Source organism: Rattus norvegicus, chromosome 12 (genome assembly GCF_021556685.1).
Source record: "Rattus norvegicus strain SHRSP/BbbUtx chromosome 12, alternate assembly SHRSP_T2T, whole genome shotgun sequence".
Lineage (NCBI taxonomy): Eukaryota > Metazoa > Chordata > Mammalia > Rodentia > Muridae > Rattus > Rattus norvegicus.
The window spans coordinates 24,507,153-24,513,585 of NC_141545.1; the positions used below are offsets into that span (position 1 = coordinate 24,507,153).

At 42.6% G+C, this 6,433-nt stretch overlaps 1 protein-coding gene across 1 annotated transcript; it reads right to left on the reverse strand.

Annotated features, from left to right (window-relative positions):
* Positions 1-603: 603 nt before the first annotated feature.
* On the reverse strand, positions 604-5,516 carry LOC148002246 (endogenous retrovirus group K member 13-1 Env polyprotein-like). Its single transcript, XM_087579489.1, has 2 exons — positions 5,249-5,516; positions 604-1,601 (listed from the first exon to the last, which is right to left on the reverse strand). Exons 1-2 carry the CDS (start codon positions 5,514-5,516, stop codon positions 604-606), a joined length of 1,266 nt encoding a protein of 421 aa, XP_087435615.1.
* Positions 5,517-6,433: the final 917 nt, after the last annotated feature.

Genomic DNA, 6,433 nt, shown 5'->3' on the forward strand with positions numbered 1-6,433 from the left:
ATTGGTGGAGTATGAAATACCTATTTAGCATGAATATCACCCTGGCCTTGTAGGTGCTGGGGGTATGCCAACACATGTGCTGTAGGTGTTTACCACAAATGACCACTGGATGTCGGCGCCATCTTTAGCCGCTCCCTACATCTCCCTCTTTTTGTTTTATTAAAAATGAACCCATTAGATGGAGGTAGTGGTCTGAGAGAGGTCAGACATGCCTCACAGAGTGCACAGCTCAGCCATGCCGAGCCACTCTTGCAGTTAGGACTGCACCCTAATGGCAATAAATGAACTTATGCTGTAACACACCGTTCTGGGCTATATGTGTTGGTTGTGCAGAGGAGCATTTGACCAGCCCTTATGTTCAAACGGGGTGTAGCCACCTCTGTCTATGACTGGTCTAGATCAGGGTGTCACGTTAATATTGTCATTGCTCCTGTCTTAGGTCATTCCTCTCGATAGCTTGGCCTTACCCATCCTTGGATTAACCCTATCACCACCTGGCTCCTGCCTTAGGTTGGTCTGAGACCGAGGAAAGTTGTCCGTCTCTGGATACAATGGCTTCACATGACAGTGACAAAATGACAAAATACGATCTAGGGCGAACTCTTAACTTTTCAAAGAGGCCAGCCATATGTTGGGAGATGCACCACTTTCAATGGCAACCATAGCTTGGTAAACAATCGCTTTGTGTCTGGCATGCTCTCGTTGTAAACGGCAAAAAAGCCATAGACATACTCCACATCCCAAGAGGACAATGGCCACCCAGGCAAACATGCCACACCATTCTTTAAAAAAGGAGAAAGCATTGGTAATCCATGAAGTGAAATCTCCAAACATGATAGGTTCCAATCTAGTGTTGTTAAGGACAGCAATCTGCATAAGCAATTGTCTTGATAATTGCTCTGCTTTCATGGACCAGTTTCCTTTCAGATAATTCGAGATTTCTTTGCTCTGTTGAGAATACTGAGAGAAGTTAGCTTGCAAAGGAGTAATACTAAAGCCTCTAAGGGAGGAAACACAGGACAACTGTGTCATATAATATAATGCTTCAATTTGTTCATGGATCAAATCTATCCATTGATTAGCTAATAGAAGACCAGATGCCAAGTGGGTATTAAATTCTTCTTGTATCTCTAGTGCCACTGCGATTTTTTCCACAATCTGGTTGATAGTCTCAGCCGTCTGTACTTGATTAGTCATAGCAATCTTGGCTGTTGTTGCTGTAGCGGCTGACAGTACAATGGCTGAAATTATAGCTGCCGTAATACCAAAATCCCTTTTAGTTCTTAGTAAATGAAGTATGGGAAAATTATCTGGGTTGGCTTCTATTGGGACTGGCACAAAAGAAGGAATCTTGACCATCACTGCGGTATCATTGGTGCCATCCCAGCATTCAGCTAAATAACAAACTACATCAGAGCTATTACAATTTAAAGCATTATTGCTTACATTAGTGCTTATCAGAAAGAAGAAAGGTGGTCTAACACATACTGAAGCTCCAATGGCAGTATCATTTGCCAAAAGGCCATTAATCTTTACATTTACTAAACTGGTTTTGTTATTCGTCCTAGTGGCTGAAATATTATACAATGTAAAGTCTTCACCTAATAATTGGGCAAAAGGAATTAGAGATGTGTATGCTCCCTGTTCATTTGATAATACCCATTGATACCAAGGTCAAAAATTTTGCTTGCCAGTCTTATTTTTCCCCCGATCATACTGTACCTGGTCAAGAGGAGGGGAAAACTCAAATTCTGGTAGGAATTGTTTTTCTCTATGGAATGGACTCTGACATGGGGTAAAATCAGGTGGAAATTCTTGATATGGGGGGCAAGTAGGTAAGACTCTACGGCAGGTAGAGTTATGCAGTGTGTGAATGCCTTGCCCCGGATGTGATGGAAAACTACAATTATGTATAAAAATCAAAGTTGTAATGTTCAAATCAGCAGAATTATTGACTGACATGTCTCCACTGCCTGAAGAGGCTCCTTGGGTAATTTGACTCAAAGCAGCCAGGATGGTCTCAGTGCCCATATCACATTGCTAACAGGATCTAACCAATTAGCCAATGTGTTCCTTTGCAGCCATATACAAGGCTGGGAGGAATTTTTAAGAGTGAAACATAATGTATGTAAAAAAAGAAAGATTAGTGGCAGTATACTGTTGGGGCGATTCTCCATTTGGCACTATGCAAGGAACACCACGCAAACAGGAGGTGGAGAAAAAAGTTGGCAAGACAGTAGAATTGCTATGAACTGGCATAGGTTCTGGCCAGGATCTGGCAATAGCCCACAGCGTGAGTGAATTAACCTGGATCACCATTCCCAGTAGTAATAGTAGAGTTCGTAGTCTCATCTTTAGAAATAGCAGGAGGCAGTTTGGGAGTCAAACGTTCAGGCACCCAGATTGGATTGTCTTGATTCTGTGGAAGAACAAAAACAGCTCCCCTAGATCTCGAAATTATGGGATCTGGGCCACACCATTCATCAGTTAAGATATCCTTCCACTTTACGTCTGCATTAGTCATAGGTTTAGTAGCAGCATGGCGATCCACAGAAAAGCAGCCATGCGCATCCAAAATTAAGAAATTTAGAGAAAACAAAGCTAAAGAAAGTTGTTCTTTTGGCGTTCGGCCGCTAGCAATTCCCTCTTTTTGTTTTTGTAGAAGCTCTTTTAAGGTACGATGTGCTCTTTCCACAATTCCTTGACCCTGGGGATTGTATGGTAATCCAGTAGTATGACTGACCTGCATTGTCTGGCAAAATGCCTGAAAGGACTTTGCAGTGTAGGCAGGCCCATTGTCTGTCTTGAGACTATCAGGCTTTCCCCAGGCTGCCCACACCTCTAAGCAATGACTAATGACATTACGAGCCTTTTCACCAGTCACCAGAGTGGCATATATAATACCGGAACAGGTATCAACAGAAACATGAGCATATTTCAAATTTCCAAATTGAGACATGTGTGTGACATCCATCTGCCAAAGTTTTAGTGGAATCAGACCACGAGGGTTAATCCCCACCTGAGGAGGGTGGTGAAACTGAACACAATTCTGGCAACGTAACACCACATCAGGAGCCGCAGCTCTAGAGATTTTAAATTTTTGTTGAAGTGTGAAAGCAGGAACATGAAACTTTTGATGAAATTCTCTAGCGAGATCAATTGGAGTACTAGCATCTACCAGGGCGTAATTATGGCCATGGGACCAGGCAAATTAGTATGAGCTCGAATATGTTGTATGAAAAATTTATTCTTTCTGGCCCAAATCAATTTTGTAATTCTAAAAGAATTTGACATACAGTACTAGTTGACCTAATTGGCCCTGCAATTTCAAGTGATCACACAGCGTTAACTACATAAGCAGAATCAGAAATTAAATTAAAAGAATCATGAAATCTTTTAAAAACTTCCAATACAATTTTGAATTCTATAACTTGGGGGGTGCCTGGACTGTATTGAATTAATACTGGTCCTTGAGAATCAACCATATAGGCACCTACACCTGTTTTGGAGCCATCTGTATAAATATCTAACGCTCCAGACAAAGGTTCTGAGGCAGTGATCTTAGGAAAGATCACTGGATGTTCAGTAAAAAAAATTGTAGGAAAGGATCCTTAGAATAATGATTGTTAAACTCTCCATCAAAACTACAGTGTAATATGGCCCAATCATCTATCAAGGCACACAATGTTTCCATATGAGTTGCAGTATATGGTATAATAATTTTCTTGGGTAAAATACCAAAATGCTGAATACAAGATTTAACAACTAAGATAACAAGCTGTGCAACAGCAGAAGGATAATATTCAAGGGTTTTATTTGGAGAAATATGCGGATAAATCCACAGAAGCGGTCCTTGTTGCCATAGCACTCCTGTAGGCTGACGAAAGGTTCTCAGTATACACAAAAAGAGATCCTCCTTTTCCTTGTACCTTCTTAGCATTGCCTTTTCCTGTCTTTCTTCTACTTTCCTTAAAGATAATCGTGCTTCCTTGGTTAAAGCACGGGGTTAAGTAAGCTGAGAATCCCCTTTCAGGATCTCATAGAGTGGCTGTAAATCTATATTTGGCATTTTAATATAGGGTCGAATCCAATTTATGCTTCCTAGTAATTTCTGAAAATCATTTAATGTTTTTAAATGATCTTTTCCGTCAAGTAGCTGACAAAAGAATTGTAACCAGTTCACCTGGGACTTTCAGGACCTCAGTAGCGGCCCTTTATCAAACTTTCTCAGTGGGCTAAAGGCCCATGGAAAAGAAAACATTAATCTTGACCTTGCCCACAGACAAATTCCTGAATTCTAAATTTTGACTGGCAAAACAAAGTTTTTCACAGTTTGTTGTAGATTCTTTTTTTCTGAAACTATTTTAGGGCCTTCTCTGTCCCCAAACCTGGGGCATTTTTACCATAGGGGCAGGAGCTGGCTGCTGAGGGGATAGGATCAAAGGCACTCTCCATGTTAATGATGACTAACGGGAAATGTAACTTAATGCTGGAGACTGACTCCTCTCTTGGAATAAGGCCAGCAGATAAGGTAGGCTCCCTTAAAGAACTTCTCTTAATGAGCACTCTCTTTCTGTGAGCAAAAGTTGAAGGTCAGGCCACTAAAGGCAGAAATGCTTTTCTTGTTCTTGTTTCTTTAGAGTCTTTCCCCACCTCACTCTCAGCCTTTTCAGATTGTTCCTCCTGTAGCATTTCTAACGAAGCCTGTCCCTTTTTTATAGCCTGCTGACAGCACTTCTGATCTTCTAGGCAGCTACACATTAAGTGCCATACCGGCTGAAACTCTGCCTTTAGGATTCCTTGCTCCCAAGTGAAATTTAAATCTTTCCCAGCTTATCTCAGCTGTCCACCCTCAGATCCCCAGAGACAGCGAGCCAAGGTGCAATGGCTTCGCATTCACTAAGAAATCTCTCTATAGTGCTTCTTTTTATCCTAAGCCTTTTTCTTTTAAACAGCTCTTGAAGAGCCAGAAAAATTGGGTGAGACTGAGAAGTCTCCATGCTCACTGCAGCAGATCTACAGCTAGTTTCACCCCCACTACTGTGTGGGCTGGGAGCACAAGCACAGATAAAACACTGTGCTTCAAAAATTAACGTTGGCTATCAACCAACACACTGCCACTAGAGCGGGGTCCATAAAATTAAATCTCCTTTTCTTTTCTTTTCTCCCTTCGAGACCTTTTCTCCCTCCGACATGCTTTCTTGTTGCTCTGTAAGGATTCTCTGACCTATTCTAATAGCTTCCTCACATCGTTTATCTTCTAAGCAGGCACGGACCATTCGCCAGAGCGACTTTGTCCCTGGTTTAAGCGTGCCCTCTGTTATTTCCCTATCCAGATCTCTTCCTAACTTGTCCCATGCCCGTAAAGTAAGAGTCCCTGACACTATAAACCACGGAGCACAACGATCACACTCATCAAGAAAACTCAGCAGGATTTTCCTTTCGATTTTAAGCTTACGCTGACCAAGAAGCTCCTGAAGAGCTGACAGGAGTGGGGTGGAGTGTGAGTTTCCCATGCTTAACGAGTTTTTACAATCGATTTACGAGCAGGGTGGGCTGGCATGTTTATTTACACACGATCCTGTGGCCCATCACTAGTTGGCTCTTCCCAGCAAATGCATTCGTGCCCCAGACGGTGGAAATTCAAACAGTAGCAACACCACAACACAAAAAGAGTAAACGGCAAAAGTGCTAGTCCAACCCACAGAGGATCAAATGAGAAAGACAACATTGCTGTGCTCTACAAACCCCTTTTTCCTCTAATCCAAGGCTCTCACCGTCTCTGTTTACTCCAGAGAACTTTATAGTCCCTTTTACCCGGGAGCCTTACAGTCCTGTGTCCAGGACTATTACAGTCTCTGCTTACCTCCAGAGAACTGGCTGGTCCCTTACCTGGGAGCTTTCTGATGTCACCGTCCTGAGGCTGAAAAGTTCTGAGATCCACAAGAGATAAGACTCGGGGTCCCCGTACGGGCCACCAGTTGAAGCGCCCACCCTGACCAGCATGGAAGATGCAACACCGTTGGACTCTTCTTAACAGCCTTTATTGCAGGAACACCTAATTGTTAATACGGGGACCCCAAGGAACAAAGGCACTTGCCTTATATATAAAACAGACTGTGGCTGTAAATTTGTCCACTGGGGATTGGTGGGGTATGAAATACCTATTTAGCATGAATATCACTCTGGCCTTGTAGGTGCTGGGGGTATGCCAACACATGCGCTGTAGGTGTTTACCACAAAAGACCACCGGATGTTGGCGCCATCTTTAGCCACTCCCTACACATATCCCCTCCTATTTGTATTTTTGCTCCCCTTTTAAAGAAGGCGTGGTGCATCCACATTTTGGTCATCCTACTTGAGTTTCATGTGTTCTGTGCATCTTGGGTTATTTGAGCATTGGGGCTAATATCCACTTATCAATGAGTGCATA